This window comes from Oncorhynchus masou, chromosome 32, assembly GCF_036934945.1.
Source record: "Oncorhynchus masou masou isolate Uvic2021 chromosome 32, UVic_Omas_1.1, whole genome shotgun sequence".
NCBI lineage: Eukaryota > Metazoa > Chordata > Actinopteri > Salmoniformes > Salmonidae > Oncorhynchus > Oncorhynchus masou.
The window spans coordinates 45477342-45495018 of record NC_088243.1 but is presented as its reverse complement, the minus strand read 5'-3'; the positions used below and the strand labels follow the sequence as shown (position 1 = coordinate 45495018).

At 42.5% G+C, this 17677-nt stretch overlaps 1 protein-coding gene across 1 annotated transcript in view; it reads left to right on the top strand.

Moving 5' to 3' along the window:
* nid2a (nidogen 2a (osteonidogen)) overlaps positions 1–17677 on the top strand; it is a 91008-nt gene that overhangs the window by 65594 nt on the left and 7737 nt on the right. The window contains exons 14-21 of the mRNA XM_064954240.1: positions 4368–4607; positions 7632–7871; positions 11572–11811; positions 12157–12393; positions 13151–13381; positions 13663–13832; positions 14107–14236; positions 16213–16384. Of these exons, the coding sequence (XP_064810312.1) occupies positions 4368–4607; positions 7632–7871; positions 11572–11811; positions 12157–12393; positions 13151–13381; positions 13663–13832; positions 14107–14236; positions 16213–16384 (1660 nt within the window). The remainder of the gene's footprint in view (positions 1–4367; positions 4608–7631; positions 7872–11571; positions 11812–12156; positions 12394–13150; positions 13382–13662; positions 13833–14106; positions 14237–16212; positions 16385–17677) is intronic.

Below are 17677 nucleotides of genomic sequence, written 5' to 3'. Positions count from 1 at the left end.
TGAGCTCTATAGGAGAAAGCCCTGCCTCCAGCTGTTTGCTTAGAAATTCTAGGTACAATTAGGAGGCCTGCGTCTTGTGACCGTAGCGTACCTGTAGGTATGTACGGCAGGACCAAATCGGAAAGATAGGTAGGAGCAAGCCCATGTACTGCTTTATAGGTTAGCAGTAAAACCTTGAAATCAGCCCTTGCCTTAACAGGAAGCCAGTGTAGGGAGGCATATGATCAAATTTTGATGATCAAATTATCTCAGCCAATCATGGCTAGCGGGTAGGTTCCTTTCTTTTTCCGTGGCTAAACTAACTAGGCTCGTAATTTAACAATTGTATTCGTATTTACAGATGGCATACAAGTTTGTTATTAAGGCACATGAAAGTTCACATGTTCCAAAAGGCATATCTGCCAAAAAAAACGCATTTTGAATTTAAAAAAAGTTTACGTTCAAATGCCGCTCCTGTGAAGTAGTGACACGCGATATACGCCTAGTTTCCTGAAACTAGTCACATTTACTCTTTGGCGAAACCTGTTGACATATTCATCTAGACACTTTCTATTATAATCCTACATATTAAAACCATCCAGCGACGATCTCCCTCTCTCTTGAACCTCATATACGATATGTCTACATTGTCTGTAAGTGCTTATTTTTCTGAGAGAAGCAGTAATTGCCTCATTAAACATACTATACCAGTGGTACAAACTTCCAGATGCCACGACAGATTCAACACAGCTTTTGAAGGACTTGGGGAAAATAAAAATAAAACTTTTTTTTTTTTGACCCTGAGAGGGAAGTGTGGATGGGACCACTCATCAGATGGGGGTTTTCATCCACAAAGTTGTCAGGGAGAGTGAGAGGCCTCGGTGTCAAGGAAACACCAGTTAAGTGTTGACACCCCCTAGAAACAGGTTTTTCAAAAGGTCGAGGTGTTTCTCTCTTGGCAGATGGTTTTGCCTACTGGAATCCATGTTATATCTACACTTTCCGATGGCTCATTGGTGATTTCAACTAAGTAGACACAGCAATGCTCAAAGAAAACAGCAATATCGGGCTGATTTCCACACTGGATAACTTCTGGCTTCTCAAATTTTTTAGAAAACTGTTTGCCTCAACGAAAATAATTTAGGAAACTTAAATAGCTGACTTTATGATTTCTCTATACATAAAAACACTAGTTAAATTAAATATATATATGGTGAAGTGAACACGACAATCTTTTTTTAAGTCAGTCACTTAATAAGTATAAGTTGCAGTACTTGAAAGGCTTGAGTTTAGTCAAATCCACCTTACTTAAAAACGATAATTTACCATTACTCAAATGTAACTAAGTTTACAAAAAAATGTGGAAAACAGATGACCTTAATTGGATCAATTAGCCTTAACTCAAATATAATCAGTAAACACACAGCTGTTAGTTAACTACACTGAAATAGCAAAAGTTCAGAAGCGTGCTGTCTTCCTCTGTATTGGCTTTAGCCTAGAGCTCAGAGAGCAGAGAGCGGTTGAGACATGAGACACGTTTACGTAGTTGATCGGCCCAAGACAGCAGTGTCCCCGGCCCTCTCTCCCCTATTCCCTCACTGCAAACCCCAATGTGCTGTCATTACTCCATTTAAAAAAACTGTTGCACTAAGTATATCTGAGTACAGTTACATGAAGTGATTTTGTAGTTATTACTCAAACCGATAGTCACTGTGACCCTGTAGGTCGTCCACATTTAAGTTGTATCAACTTGAAAATGTTGATTAATGCCCCCACTAAGGCATGCCTGCAATATAATTTGGAAAGTTACCACCCAATAACTGTATTTGTTAGAAACAGAGACATGGTTGTTAAACTCATTAATTTTCAGTCTTTTTGCCTCCACCAAGTGAGTTCCTAGGCAAATGTTATCATTATAATTAAAGTCGGAAGTTTACGTACACCTTAGCCAAATACATTTAAACTCAGTTTTTTCACAATTCCTGACATTTAATCCTAGTAAAAATTCCCTGTTTTAGAACAGTTAGGATCACCACTTTATTTTAAGTATATGTCAGAATAATAGCAGAGAGAATGATTTATTTCAGCTTTTATTTCTTTCATCACATTCCCAGTGGGTCAGAAGTTTACATACACTCAATTAGTTTTTGGTAGTTGTTTTACTTAGGTCAAACCTTTTGTGTAGCCTTCCACAAGTTTCCCAGAATAAATTGGGTGCATTTTGGCCCATTCCTCCTGACAGAGCTGGTGTAACTGAGTCGGGTTTGTAAGGCCTCCTTGCTCGCACACGCTTTTTCAGTTCTGCCCACAAATTTTCGATAGGATTGAGGTCAGTGCTTTGTGATGGCCACTCCAATACCTTGACTTTGTTGTCCTTAAGCCATTTTGTCACAGCTTTGGAAGTATGCTTGGGGTCCTTCTTCATTTGGAAGACCCATTTGCGGCCAAGCTTTAACTTCCTGACTGATGTCTTGAGATGTTGCTTCAATATATCCACCAAATTTTCCTACACATGATGCCATCTATTTTGTGAAGTGCACCAGTCCCTCCTGCAGCAAAGCACCCCCACAACATGATGCTGACTTTTGTACCTGATGATACTTTTGTACCTGTTTCCTCCAGCATCTTTCCAAGGTCCTTTGCTGTTGTTCGGGGATTGATTTGCACTTTTCGCACCAAAGTACGTTCATCTCTTGGAGACAGAACGCGTCTCCTTCCTGTGCGGTAGGACGGCTGCGTTGTCCCATGGTGTATATACTTGCATACTATTGCTTGTACAGATGAACGTGATACCTTCAGGTATTTGGAAATTGCTCCCAAGGATGAACCAGACTTGAAGAGGTCTACCATTTTTTTCTGAGGTCTTATCTGATTTCGTTTGATTTTCCCATGATGTCAAGCAAAGAGGAACTGAGTTTGAAGGTAGGCCTTGAAATACATCCACAGGTTCACCTCCAATTGACTCAAATTATGTCAATTAGCCTACCAGAAACTTCTAAAGCCATGACATCATTTTCTGGAATTTTCCAAGCTGTTTAAAGGCACAGTCAACTTAGTGTATGTAAACTTCTGACCCTCTGGAATTCTCATACAGTGAATTATAAGTGAAATAATATGTCTGTAAACAATTGTTTAAAAAATTACTTGATGTCCTAACCGACTTGCCAAAACTATAGTTTGTTAACAAGACATTTGTGGAGTGGTTGAAAAACGAGTTTTAATGACTCCGACAACTGTGCATTAGCTATCTCATAAGGCCTTTATTATGAGGCCTAGCTTTACCCTAATACAGTGGCCTGAAACTCATCATTTACAGGCCACATCAGGTCTGCAAGTATGGTTGCAAAATTCTGTTTGAAGGATTTCCAGGAATTTTCCATCCAGGATTTCTGTAAAACCTTGGAAAATTGCCATCATTTTGCAACCCTACCCTACATTATGCAGGCTTGCAAAGTGAATTGTACATTTTATTTTTTAATTTTACCCCTTTTTCTCCACAATTTTGTGATTTCCAATTGGTAGTTACATTCTTTTCCCATCGCTGCAACTCCCGTACGGACTTGGGAGAGGCGAAGGTCAAGAGCCATGCGTCCTCTGAAAGCCACACTGCTTCTTGACACACTGCTCTCTTAACCCAGAAGCCAGGCGCACCAATGTGTCGGAGGAAACGACCGTGTCAGCGTGCATGCCCCCGGCCTTCCACAGGAGTCGCTAGAGCGCGATGCAACATGGACATCCCGGCCGGCCAAACTCTCCCCTAACCCGGACGACGCTGGGCCAATTGTGCGTTGCCTCATTTGTCTTCCGGTTGCTGCTGACTGTGACACAGCCCGGGATTGAACCCGGATCTGTAGTGACGCCTCAAGCACTGCCGGGCCTTAGACCGCTGCGTCAACTGGGGAGGCCGTGAAATTTAATTTCTATTGGAATCCACCCAGACTTAAGACATCCAACAGTTTTTAAATTTGTATTCACCCACATCCTGCATTCATAATGACTGCCAGGGTTAGGAACAGTGGGAGGAGACCTAAGCCATTTTAACTGGAACAACCATTTCATTAACAGATGCAAAAGTTCAAACTAAATGATTGGATTACTTTAGAAAAATGTATGTATTTGATATTTGTGTAGCATAAGATTAATCAATCAATCACTCAATGTACATGAATAAACACAGATATATTTTTAAGTAGAGCACACTGGGAAAGTTAATTTGTTATCATAACTTTAAAAAATAAAGTTGGTTTGACTCCTCATTGAGTTGAATCTGTGCCACATAAACATTTTAAATTCAACTTACTATAAGTATTTAAGTTGGCACAACAACTAAGAGAATTGTGTCTCTGTATGTGCGTGTGTGTCTGAGCACCCTTTACCTGTCTCTACAGATCACACTGAGAGGCCTAAGACTCAATGTGAACACCATAGAGACAGTGTCCAGACAACCGGTCCTGAGGGGTACTCCATCGTGGAGGGTTTTTTACCCCAGTGTGATGAGCAGGGTCAGTACAGAGCACTGCAGTGTCACAGTTCTACAGGACACTGCTGGTGTGTGGACAACAGGGGGCAGGAGAGGGCAGGGACCAGGAAACCACCCGGTACTGGCCAGCCTAACTGTGATGAACCAGGTAAGAGTTTTAACTTTAATGACCCGCTCTGCTGATTTTTATGTGTCTTGCACACAGACAAACTTTTGATGGCCTTACAGGAGTAGCATCCCACACTGACACCAATGCAGCAAATTCAGGGACTGGGACTCAAACACATGTCAGTCCAATGCCTAAGTTATTACACTAAGTGTCCCAAACCTGTTGACAAGGTCGCTAGGTGTTGTACTATCGACCATACACTATACTAGATTTTGACCAATCCCATGGCCACTCGCAAAATCGGTTGTTGCAGCATTACTTTTGTTACGAATTGCATGTGGAGATGCACATATTGTAAAATGTAAAAACATACCAAAATATGTAAAAACTGATTTTTTTTAGACTATACTGTATACCTTTAATTACCAATGGCATATGTTCAAGCTCAATATATTCCTTGAGCCCGTTTGCTTTGTTATACTTAACTGTGGTGCATAGTGTGTAGATTTCTGGAACATCATAAGCCAAAAAACTGCAAATCCCTATCTCCACTAGCCTTCCCATAGACGAATGTTACTAAATTTACTAGCGGTAGCTAGCTGACAAGCTAACTGAAGCTAGCAAGCTTGGTAAGGAATACTGGATTTTAACTGGTCGCTGAACACAAGCTATCGATCTTTTCGTAGCTAGCTAATTAAGTTGCCATTTGGGCGACGTAAAAAGTTTTCCCTATCCCCATTTAAATTTTACCTAGCCAGTTAACTTGTTGGCGAGCTCCAGTTAACGCAACTCTGCTAGCTTTTGGGCTAGCTAACAAAGACAATACCTAGCAAGTTACCACATGTAATACACGATAATAAAGCAAACACCTTGACTCAAGGCTTGAGCATAGACATTTACTACCAGAATTAAGGTATAATCCATTGCTTTGACATATGTGGTCATTTTTTAACATTTAGTTTTACCAAGTTAGTATTTTGTACCGGAAGTACCACCACAACCTATTTTTTATTTTACTTCACCTTTATTTCACCAGGTAGGCTAGTTGAGAACAAGTACTAATTTCCAACTGCGACCTGGCCAAGATAAAGCAAAGCAGTGTGACACAGACAACAACACAGAATTACACATGGAGTAAACAATAAACAAGCCAATAACACAATAAACAAATCAATGACACAGTAGACAAAAGAAAGTCTGTATACATTCTGTGCAAAAGGAATGAGGAGGTAGGCCATAGGAGCGAATAGTTACAATTTAGTAGATTAACACGGGAGTGATGAATGAGCAGATGATGATGTGCAAGTAGAGATACTGGTGTGCAATAGAGCAGAAATGTAAATAAATAAAAACAGTATGGGGTTGAGGTAGATTGGGTGGGCTATTTACAGATGGACTATGTAGAGCTGCAGAAATCGGTTAGCTGCTCAGATAGTTGATGTTAAAGTTGGTGAGGGAAATAAGTCTCCAACTTCAGCGATTTTTGCAATTCATTCCAGCCACTGGCAGCAGAGAACTGGAAGGAAAGGCGGGCCAAAAGAGGTGTTGGCTTTGGGGATGATCAGTGAGATATACCTGCTGGAACGTGTGCTACGGGTGGGTGTTGTTATCGTGACCAGTGAACTGAGATAAGGCGGAGCTTTACCTAGCATCAACGTATAGATGACCTGGGTCCAGTGGGTCTGGCGACAAATATATAGCGAGGGCCAGCCGACTAGAGCATACAGGTCGCAGTGGTGGGTGATATAAGGTGATTTGGTAACAAAATGGATGGCAGTGTGATAGACTGCATCCAGTTTGCTGAGTAGAGTGTTGGAAGCTATTTTGTAGATGATATTGCCGAAGTCGAGGATCGTCAGTTTTACTAGGGTAAGTTTGGTGATGTTAGTAGGGTGGGCGGGTGCGGGCAGCGAACGGTTGAAAAGCATGCATTTGGATTTACTAGCGTTTAAGAGCAGTTGGAGTCCACGGAAGGAGTGTTGTAGCTCGTTTGGAGGTTAGATAGCACAGTGTCCAAGGAAGGGCCAGAAGTATACAGAATGGTGTCATCTGCATAGAGGTGCATCAGGGAATCGCCCGCAGCAAGTGCGACATCATTGATATATACCTGGGGCGGCAGGGTAGCCTAGTGTTTAGAGCGTTGGACTAGTAACCGAAAGGTTGCAAGTTCAAATCCCCGAGCTGACAAGGTACAAATCTGTCATTCTGCCCCTGAACAGGCAGTTAACCCACTGTTCCTGTTCCTAGGCTGTCATTGAAAATAAGAATTTGTTCTTAACTGACTTGCCTAGTAAAATAAAGGTACAAAAATAAAAAATAAAATAAAAAAAGAGTCAGCCCGAGAATTGAACCCTGTGGTACCCCATAGAGACTGCCAGAGGTCCGGACAACATGCCCTCCGATTTGACACACTGAACTCTGTCTGCAAAGTAGTTGGTGAACCAGGCGAGGCAGTCATTAGAAAAACCAAGGCTATTGAGTCTGCCGATAAGAATACGGTGATTGATAGAGTCGAAAGCCTTGGCCATGTCGATGAAGACGGCTGCACAGTACTGTCTTTTATCGATGACGGTTATGATATCGTTTAGTACCTTGAGCGTGGCTGAGGTGCACCCGTGACCGGCTCGGAAGCCTGATTGCAAAGTGGAGAAGGTACGGTGGAATTCGAGATGGTCAGTGATCTGTTTATTAACTTGGCTTTCGAAGACTTTAGATAGGCAGGGCAGGATGGATATAGGTCTGTAACAGTTTGGGTCTAGGGTGTCACCCCCTTTGAAGAGGGGATGACCGCGGCAGCTTTCCAATCTTTAGGGATCTTGGACGATACGAAAGAGGTTGAACAGGCTGGTAATAGGGGTTGCAACAATGGCGGCGGATTGTTTTGGAAAGAGAGGGTCCAGATTGTCTAGCCCAGCTGATTTGTACGGGTCCAGGTTTTGCAGCTCTGTCAGAACATCTGCTGTCTGGATTTGGGTGAAAGGGAAGCTGGGGAGGCTTGGGCGAATAGCAATGTATGATTGGGTTGATCGGTTCCCTAGTTTAACCCCTTACCTGTCTCTACAGATCTTCCTGAGAGGGCCAAGACTCACTGTGAGCAGCATAAAGACAGTGTCCAGACGATCAGTCCTGAGGGGTACCCTATCCCGGGGGTCTTTGTGCCTGAGTGCGATGAGCAGGGTCAATACAGAGCCCTGCAGTGCCACGGTTCTACAGGACATTGCTGGTGTGTGGACAGCAGGGGGCAGGAGAGAGCAGGGACCAGGAAAGGACCCGGCACTAGCCAGCCTAACTGTGATGAACCAGGTAGGAGTTGTAACTTTAATGACCCCCTCCACTCATTTTTATGCGTCTTTCACACAGACACACATTTGATGGCCTTACAGGAGTAGCATCCCACACGGACACCAATGCAGCAAATTCAGGGAGAAGACCGACTGGGACATTTCTCGTCAATCGCCAAACATTTCTGTAAAAAAAACAACGATAAAGCCTTGTGTTCCTATTTTTTTTTAATTAGTCTCGGCTGTTGGTGGTAGGTGCAGCCAATTCAGCTGCCCTGCGCGCCAGGTAGGCAAACTGTTGCCATTTAATGTGTCTGAAGGTACAACCTCTGCCTTCTCGGTGAGCCTGGAGAGGAAATCAAGTGCACTATTCCATTGCTGGCCAATCAGATTGCTCAGATGACCGAGTCTGCATTAACATAGCAGGCATAAAAGAAAGCTACGGCAAAATTGATACTGTGAGATTTCAAAACGTTTAAAACCATGACTAGAGAGAGACTCAACGAATACAGCAAAGAGCTACTGTTTTTATGAGTAAGTTCATGTTTAAGTTCTTACTCAGCACGGTCACTACTTTGTATTCAAACTTTTATAAGCCATTAAATGCGCATTCTTCCTATTTCCACTCAATGCTACAACAAGCAGTGCGGCAGTAATGAATGAGAAGGTAAGTGTAGCTATAGGCTTGCGTTGTTGTTATTATTAACGGCTTGGGTCTTTTTTAATATCAAGGAATATTTCACTTTCTTTGTTCATAGGAGTAACAACATAAATTTGTGCATGAGGCAGAAATAATGCGGTGCGACTCGAGTTTTCGCCATCAGCTGGAAGACTGTGTCCCTTTTTGGTCAGTGGAGGAAAGGGAGAGCTGAGGGATGGACCCTCAGTCTGCTGCTCTCTCCCTCCGCTGAGACTGACCATCAGTAGCAGGCACCATCAGCCCAGTAAAATAAAAAGCAAATTATTTAAAAGTATGCTCACTCAGCTGTGCATCAATGGATCTACAACAATGGATATATTACCGGTGTGATCATATAGCCTACCTCAAATTTTGAAATATAATTTTTAAAATGTCCTGAACAACAATTAATTGGCAGGTAAATTCAAGCAAAGCCAGTATGCGGCGATAATGTATTGTGCCTATAGCTTACTGCAGAAACCTCATTGCTACAGTACTGTTTTTAATTGGTTATTGTTGCATAGGCTTACATTTTTTAAGTCATGTTAATAAAAAAATCACCGGTAGATCTCGGCGTGCATTTTGACTCAGAAAGTGATCTTGACTCAGAAAAGGTTGGTGACCACTGGACTAGGCCTACGAACCTTAGCAAAAAAAAGAAACATTACTTTTTCAGGACCCTGTCTTTCAAAGATAATTGGTAAAAATCCAAATACCTTCACAGGTCTTCATTGTAACGGGTTTAAACACTGTTTCCCATGCTTGTGCAATGATCCATAAACAATTAATGAACATGCACCTGTGGAACAGTCGTTAAGACACTAACAGCTTACAGAAAGTAGGCAATTAAGGTCACAGTTATGAAAACTTAGGAGACTAAAGAGGCCTTTCTACTGAAAAACACCAAAGAAAGATGCCCAGGGTCCCTGCTCATCTGTGTGAACGTGCCTTAGGCATGCTGCAATGAGGCATGAGTACTGTAGATGTGGCCAGGGCAATAAATTGCAATGTCTGTACAATGAGATGGCTAAAACAGTGCAACAGGACGGACAGCTGATCGTCCTTGCAGTGGCAGACCAGGTGTAACAACACCTGTACCGGATCAGAAAATCCGAACATCACATCTGCGGGACAGGTATACAGGATGGCAACAACAACTGCCCGAGTTACACCAGGAATGCACAATCCCTCCATCAGTGCTCAGACTGTCCGCAATAGGCTGAGAGATTTGGGATTAATTTGGGATTTATTGCACCCCACAACTGTCCCAGACCATGTTTGGAATATTTATTTCTCTCACAGAATAGGCCAACTTTTGTACTACGGGGATAGTCGATTGACATAGGCTAGTGCTTTTTCTGTTTGTCAGGCCTACTCATCTTGAGTTGGCTGATGAATAGTAAATGGGGACAGTTCTTCCAATATCTTCAATATGTACCTCGGAATTGGATAACAACGCGGGCAGTTGCATCCCCGATGTGTCTGTCTTCACTTGTAGCCTGTGAGAAAGACCCGATCACGTGACGGAGAGACATGTGAGTGAGAGGCGCTTCGGATTGCTCAGCACACTCAGGGAGAATGGCACAATGCAGCAATCAGGACAGCAGAAGGCATGGATGTCTCCATTAAATTCAAGGCATTTTCAAGTGCTTGTCAAATTGTGATTGAGAGACTTGGAGTACATCCTTCGCAAAAAAACAAAGCTGAGCTCATGCCTTTCAAGCAACTTTTTTCAAATCATCATTAGTTTCATTATGCTGCCTTACATGCTGACCAGACCACTCGTCCACGTGCGCCATCACACGCTTGTTGATTTTGTCCACCCACACCAGACGTGATCAAGACTCACAGGTTGAAGTATAAAAACAAACTCTGAACCAACTTTATTAATTTGGGGACAGGTCGAAAAGCATCAAACATTTATGGCAATTTAGACAGATAACTTGCAGTTGCTAGCTAATTTGTCCTAGGATATAAACATTGGGTTGTTATTTTACCTGAAATGCACAAGTTCCTCTACTCTGACAATTAATCCACAGATAAAAGGGTAAACCGAGTTTGTTTCTAGTAATCTCTCCTACTGTAGGCTTCTTCTTCTTTGGACTTTATATGGCGGTTCGCAACCAACTTTATAGTGCATTACCACCACCAACTGGGCTGGATTGTGGACCTCAGATCATCTTTCAATCACCCACGTGGGTAAATGCTCCTAAAAACCAATGAGGAGATGGGAGAGGTGGGACTTGCAGTGCGTCAAGCATCACAAATAGAACCAAGTCCCATTTTAGTGCCTGACTACGCAGACGGTCGTTGACGCACGCGAGCAGTGTGGGTGCAGTGATTAAATAACATGTATGTGTACATTTATTTTGCAACGCTTGCGCATGCGACGCCATCGGTGTGGTCAGCATGTTACAATGTTTTAAAACTCAAAACATATAGCCCAATGTTTGTAGAACAACTAAAGTTACGTTTTTAACTCTAAATTAAGCATTTCTTTGTTAACCGCTCAACACAGAATGTGCACAATCACACAAATCGTTTGGAGAACATATTTATATTTTATTCAGCTTTGTTCGATTGTATTCTTCATACTATAAAATACTATAAAATAATGCCACTGAATTATAAGTAAATCTTGTCTGCTAAATTAACTAGTGTAGCCCACAGCCATTTGGCATAGCTACATCAGGACCTAACATAAGGACAACTCAGAGTATGGTATTCTTTTCTTCTGAAATAGACTACATTTTCTTCATATCATGCTTCTTTAGACCTGTCTAAAATAAAAATGGATGTATTCGACTTTTTAGAAACCAGGCGATGTTAAATGTGTTTATGTTAATTAATGGTCAATTACCGTGAGACTGACAGTTATTTGCCATGACCAGTCGGGAAAAAACTAGGTTATTCCAGCATTACTTTTGTTACGAATTGCATGTGGAGATACAAATTTAGTAAAAAAAACAACTAAAAAAGCCTAAATACATAAAAACAATAGTTTAAACTGTGACCTGGTTTAACCCCTTACCTGTCTCTACAGATCGTCCTGAGAGGCCCAAGACTCACTGTGAGCAGCATAAAGACAGTGTCCAGACAACCAGTCCTGAGGGGTACCCTATCCTGGGGGTCTTTGTGCCTGAGTGCGATGAGCATGGTCAATACAGAGCCCTGCAGTGCCACAGTTCTACAGGACACTGCTGGTGTGTGGACAGCAGGGGGCAGGAGAGGGCAGGAACCAGGAAAGGACCCGGCACTAGCCAGCCAAACTGTGATGAACCAGGTGAGTTTAATGTTAAACACATTACGGATAATAACAGTAACATCCATGTTGTCTCTGTAATATCGTCTGTAAAGGGTACTTGTTTGTTCAGAATAACTAACTATAACCAGTGGGAAAAACTGGTTACAATAAAGTCCTTATGACGACTTGTATGATGTCATGGTCAGGTTGTATGCTGGTTGTAATCTGGTAATAAAAACCAAAAGATGTCTTGATGTTGTCATAAGCGTCTAGTTGATTGTAATCTAGTTATATGACATTGTGTCAACCAGAAAAACAATATCCACCAGACAACGCCGTCATTAAGATGGCATGTGCCTAATAACCCCGTACCTGCCTCTACAGATCACCCTGAGAAGCCCAAGACTCATTGTGAACACCAGAGAGACAGTCTGCAGACAACCAGTCCTGAGGGGAATGTTGACGGGGCCTTTGTACCTCAGTGTGATGAGCAGGGTCAATACAGAGCCCTGCAGTGCCACGGAGTTACAGGACACTGCTGGTGTGTGGACAGCAGGGGGCAGGAGAGGGCAGGGACCAGGAAACCACACGGTACTTTGCAACCTAACTGTGATGAACCAGGTGAGATGAGTTCACATGTGTTGTGCATACATTTGACGTACACAACACACGAATACACATGCATAAACACTACCAATTGCAAGACCACACACACACCCACCTAGAGGTTCATCAAATCAAATCAAATTTTATTTGTCACATACACATGGTAAGCAGATGTTAATGCGAGTGTAGCGAAATGCTTGTGCTTCTAGTTCCGACAATGCAGTAATAACCAACAAGTAATCTAACTAACAATTCCAAAACTACTGTCTTATACACACAAGTGTAAGGGGATAAAGAATATGTACATAAAGATATATGAATGAGTGATGGTACAGAGCAGCATAGGCAAGATACAGTAGATGGTCTCGTACAGTATATAGATATGAGATGAGTATGTAAACAGAGGGGGACCCCCGACAGAACTAATTACTTTCAGTGACACTTTATCTGGCTAGTCCCCATAGATGCTCGCACTATCAGCAAACTATCAACTGCAGTTGATATGCAACTGCTTGCCAGGGTTACAGTTAGGTTTAAGGTTAGGGAAAGGGTTAAGATCAGGGTAAGAGTTAGGGTTAAGTTTAGGTTAAGTGTTAAGGTTAGGGTTTGTAGTAGTTAGTTAGTTGAACACTTACTGAACATCTATAAACCATCTATTTGGGATTAGTCAAATAAATTTAATTAATTCAGGAAAAAAATACCTGAGTTTCTCCTAGCCCCTGTACGTATATGACCCATGTGCCATCTCCCTCTGCCCCCCTCTCTCCCTCAGCGGTTGTGCCCCCCACCCAGCGGCCGGGGACGGTGTGCGAGCGTTGGCGGGCCAGCCTGGTGGACCACTACGGGGGCCTGCCCGGGCCCCACCACTACCTGCCCCAGTGCGACCCCCAGGGGCAGTTCAACCCCATCCAGTGCTACGGCGACAGCAGCTACTGTTGGTGTGTGGACCGGGACGGCCGCGAGGTGGCCGGGACGCGCTCGCACGACGTGGTCAAGCCTGCCTGTGAGTGACGTTACTGACGCTGCTGGTCATCTTTTCACATTTTCACGTTTGTACTGTAGGATTAAATGTTGAATGCTAATCTGTGACATGTATCTTAAACTGTATAAACATTTGTTGATGTTAACTTGAGGTTTGGGAGGAACATTTGAATTATGATAATGTGAGGTATCATTTAGTTAATTAGTTATCTACACAGGTAGGTTCATTAACAATGTCTAATACAGTATATCTGTCAGTGTTTTATCCGGACTTTCTTCTTTCTTCTCACCCACCCCCTACAGGTGTCCCCACTGTAGCCCCTCCCACCATGCACCCTCTGCCTCGCCCTGATGTGACCCCGCCCCCCTCAGGCACCTCCCTCCTGTATGCCCAGGGACAGCAGATTGGGGCACTGCCTCTCAATGGCACACTCATGGACTCGGAGCGCTCCTCTACACTATTGGCTCTGCATGTAAGGAAGAATACGAGGCTACTCCATGCTAGTCCTTACAATAGCTTAATGTAGAATTTGTACTATTGAACAGCTAGGAATATCTCAATGTATGTCAACCATTCACAATTTCTCAGTGTTCTTTCTAGGCATTGTGTGAAGTTCACGGCACTCACCACGGTATTTGTAGATCCATATAGTTTTGTGTCACGTGTTCTGATTGTGGCTAAGGTACAACCTGTGTTGAACTGGTAGACTGTAAGTGTAAGTGTAAAATGTATGTGTCTCTCCACAGGGCTCCATTGTGGTGGGCATCGACTATGACTGTAGGGAGAAGAAGGTGTACTGGACCGACCTGGCAGGCAGGACCATCAACAGAGCCAGACTGGAGCCTGGGGCCGAGCCTGAGACTCTCATCAACACAGGTACACTTACACCAGGGTTGCCATTATGAAAATGTGGCACCGAACATTTTACATTATTATTTAGGCTAATAATATAACTCAATCACTGTTCGTAAAAAAGACTGTTCAATGCATGGCTGCATATAGCGTAGAGGCCTGGGCTATAGGCTGTATGAGATATGTTTCTTCTTTCATTGCTACTTTTTTTACCTTTTTAAAAAATATATTTTTTAACATGAAAAATGAGAGAGATCAATAAAAGCGTCTACCCTTCCTATGAGAAGGGGAGACACAAATAGAATACGTCCAGCTAGAGGAAGAAATTATTGGCCAAAAACAGAACTTTTAAGAGGCACTGAACCAACAATGATAGAGGGTGAATATGTGCAGTGTGCACTCACCAGGGATATGGCCAATACTCTCCGCTGGTGGCAATAAGATGAGAATTTTGATGACTAAAAGACAGATTCATCTTTTCATTGTCTTTACAGCAATAGTTTGGAAAGCAAATGGCTATGTTTTTCTTCGATTTAATTTTGAAATATTGCTTTATGCCTGGCTGGGCCTCTCTACTTTTCACTGACAGTCGCAACTCAACAATAATCTATTAGGTATTTGCTGCCCTCGCTCACTGTCTAAATTGTGCACGCTGCCTTTCCTTCTGACTGTAGGTAATGCGATTTAAAACAATCCCAAACTTATTTTTGTAAGGCTAATGATGCTCTGTGGCCAAAATCATGCTTTAGTAGCCTATTTTGAATTATTTGATTTATTTCTGTTTAGACAGGAGTAAGCTAATTAGGCTATATCATTCTGGCAATTGAATTCAATTTACTTAGGGAAAGCTTAGCTTCCCCTAGCCTTATAAACACACTGCCTATGAGCCTATGTCAATCTACTATCCCCTAAATTGACCTATTTACCTATTGGTGACCTATTGGTCAGCTTGTCGAGAAAGAAATAGCCAAAACAGACTCTAGGGCATTTGTGGGGCGATAGATCCCAAATTCATACAACCAGTAGGCCTAGGCGACATAATTATTATTTTTTAAAGCTATGAATCTGATGCAACAGATCAGAACGTTTAGCTTAAAATGTTGATAAACTATTATTTTGTAATATTATTAGCGCAGCAATGCACACAAGGCAGTAGGCTACGCGCAAATGTGCATTTGGCTAATGGACAATGAAAGAAAGTTGAAAACCAATAGAACATGAAAGAATTAGGCTCTTTTTAAAATAATTGCCTCCACAATATGGTCGGATTTAGCTTAGGCTACTTTGAAGCAAGGTAAAACATGACATCATAATATGCAGTAAAGCAGCTATATTTTTTTCAAAATGCGTACCACCTCCAGCTCATTGCAAAGTGGTGTGTGACCCGCTGATGAAGCCTGCCTTCCGTTGCCTAAGCATTTGAATGGCGAATGGGAAGCGGGGGGTCGAGAAATAAACATAGTAGCTCTTTTTTATCTTGGGCCAAAAATTATTTTAATAACAGGGTTGCATTTAGAATTGTTGCGCAATGATTGGACTTATAAAAGCGCCGTCTGAAATGTTTTGCTAAAAGGCTCTGTATCTGTATGCTGTGCGCTTGTGATAAGGTAGTACATAACGCATATACACATGCAGCAATTTAATTCCATAGGCCAATAAACATGTATGTACATCAACTGGTATTTCCATCTATGAATAGGCTAAAAAGCAATGTTTTTCTATCTTCTCTCTGACAATTGGCCGTTGCCAATTTTATTTATCAGCTCTTTTTTTTTATACTCCCAAAAGCCGACTATTACCGGCTAATGGAAACACTGACTCACACCCACTGGTAACACAGACAACAAGGGCATATCACACAGCCAGCACAGATAACACACACTCTGCAACCAGAGTTACCGCAGTCACCTTCACAGATAACTGACAAATACATATACATTTCAGGTATTTACGACAGTATGTTCAACTGAATAACCTTTATGACTGTCCATTGTCCGTAGGTCTAACCAGTCCAGAGGGCTTGGCGGTGGACGTGGTGCGCAGGGCCATGTTCTGGGTGGATAGCACGCCGGACAAGATCGAACGTGCTAACCTGGACGGCAGTGGGAGACAGACTCTCTTCGACACTGACATGGTCAACCCCCGTGCTATCATAGTGGACTCTTCCACTGGGTAAGGTTGAGGTTTAAAGTGAGTCATGTCAAAATCTCTCACAGTGGTGTGTACATTAACACAAAAATACATCATGTAATAAAGAAAGCGTACTTGCACATTAATGTACACTCCCAATAGTTTAGGTTTTACAGTCTATTAGTCAAGTCAGCACATCTACTATTCTCACTTTTTTTTTCTAGAATAAAACATAACTTTTTGAGAACATACAGTAAATGTACCGGTTGGTTTTCTACATAGTAGTGACTATTGGCCGTGGCTGTCTTATGTTCTGAGTTCAGTTGCTGCGCCACTGCTTTCATAACATCTCTGACTTAAAGGAGACTTTCCCGAAAGTCATAAACTGTTCCGTGGAAAGGCGTTTGACGAGCTAGGGTGACTGGAGGAAATAAAAGCAGAACTGGAGGTGGATTGTTTAACTCCCACACTAATCTAAGTTTGCATCCCAAATGGCACCCTATTCTCTATATATTGCACTACTGTTTAGGGTCATAGGGTCCTTGTGAAAAGTAGTGCACTATGTAGGGAATAGGAAGCAATTTGGGACACTGATTCACGTTAGTGAGACAAGGACGGCCTTGGGAGACCCTAAGGTCAAGGGTCACAGGTTTTTCTGGGTAATCTCACTCTGACCTCATCAGCTCCAAAACCGAGCCTCACTAAGATATCTCTTCTGAGGCAAGAAGTGTACTTCAGGTGGTCCCTTAGGAGCAGGTTACCCTACCCTGTCAGATCCAGGTTGTGTGCGTGTGTGTGCTTTTAAGTGAGTGTATGTCTTTACTTAAGTGTGGTGTATGTCTTTACTGAAGTGTGTTTTTTGTTGTTGACATCTATGAGTGTGTGTGTGTGTGCGTGTGTGTGTGTGTGTGTGTGTGTGTGTGTTTGTGTGTGTGTGTGTGTGTGTGTGTGTGTGTGTGCTTTTGCATCAGCATGTGTGTGTTTCATTTGAGTTGGTGCATTTCCCTTCTCCTTTAATTAATAGCCACGTTAATTAGGCTTAATTTCCTGTGGCCCGGCTGTCTTCCTGTGATGTGCTTACTAACAATACACTATCTGCACATCAACAGTCACTGGGGGGGAGGCTGGGCCTGCGTCCCAAATGGCACCCTATTTCCCATATAGTGTACTACTTTTGACCAGGTTCCATAGGGCTCCACATATTAGGTATACTCAGTGTATACCCCCCTTTTGCCCTCAGAACAGCTTCAATTCATTAGGGCATGGACTCTACAAGGTGTCAAAAGTGTTCCACAGGGATGCTGGCTGATGTTGACTCGAAATCTTCACACAGTT